Here is a 1,028-nt window from a genome sequence, read left to right on the forward strand (position 1 = left end):
GGAATGCCAGATACTGTTTCCAGAGCAGAGAGCAAAACTTCACATTTGTATGAAAATTCCATGTTTATACTTGATTGGGACACAGAAGGTAAAACTATTGTCAGTAGTGCATGAATAAAACATTCACATTTGATCTGGAACCTTAAAATCAGAAAGCTGTACTCTCCTTTCGAAATTTTCATTACCTTGTGCAAATCAAGTCAAGTCTTCATGTGTCAAGCACACACTTAAAATTGTCCATATTGTATATACAAGACATCTACCATTCAGGCAGTGCAAAATACATCATTTCATAACAAAACTAAAATGTACCTCTCAAAGTATGAACAAGAATATACACATAATACATGATGTACACTATTTACACGACCATAAAAAATATAATACAAGGATTTGTCAACATGGTAAGACTTGACAGTCTTTTGCAATTTTCGTTGCAACAAGGCATGTTTGTTTGTTTGTTTGTTTGTTTTAAGTTTCCCGGGTGAGTTTTCTTTGCCAATTACTCGAGAGATCTTGGAAACTATGCTTGAACTTTAAGGAGAGTTTTCAAGTGGACTGCCATCAACTCCCTGTTTTGGTCAGAGGGTCCAGCTGTGCCACCCACCCAGTGGCTGGGAGGCTTTGGGAGGACACTGGGAGACGGTGGGTCGCTGAACTTTGCCCCAGCGTAGTTTTCTTTTTGGCTGGCTTCGGTCAGGGTCACGGGTTTCTTGGACCTGGCGTTTCTGAAGTTCTCTGCGTTTTTAAGCGGCTTTTTGTCCTGCTTCTGAACGATGTCTTGCGACACGGGATCCTGCCAAAAGCTCTCTATCTTTTTGGCCGAGGTGATCTTCGCCAGGGGCACGTTGCACTTGCTCTTCTGCCTGGCGATCTTTGGCTGCTCACACAGGTGTAAGCCGTGCACGGGCTGGCTGTAGGGGACGGCAGCCTTCTCGGGCTTTCCCGCCTTGCTCTTTAGGAACTGCGGAGACAGAACAACCCCCGTCCAGACCCTTCTCCTCGGGGCAGCCGGGCGGGTCCTGCCC

The 1,028-nt window shown here is 45.4% G+C and overlaps 1 protein-coding gene across 1 annotated transcript in view; it reads right to left on the reverse strand.

Moving 5' to 3' along the window:
- Positions 1-6: 6 nt before the first annotated feature.
- Positions 7-1,028, reverse strand: part of PNRC1 (proline-rich nuclear receptor coactivator 1) — a 3,145-nt gene continuing 2,123 nt past the window's right edge. Inside the window, exon 2 of the mRNA XM_010000540.1 lies at positions 7-1,022. Coding sequence (XP_009998842.1) covers positions 524-1,022 — 499 coding nt within the window. The 3' untranslated portion in view covers positions 7-523. The remainder of the gene's footprint in view (positions 1,023-1,028) is intronic.

Source organism: Chaetura pelagica, unplaced genomic scaffold (assembly GCF_000747805.2).
Source record: "Chaetura pelagica isolate M959 unplaced genomic scaffold, ChaPel_1.0 scaffold174, whole genome shotgun sequence".
Lineage (NCBI taxonomy): Eukaryota > Metazoa > Chordata > Aves > Apodiformes > Apodidae > Chaetura > Chaetura pelagica.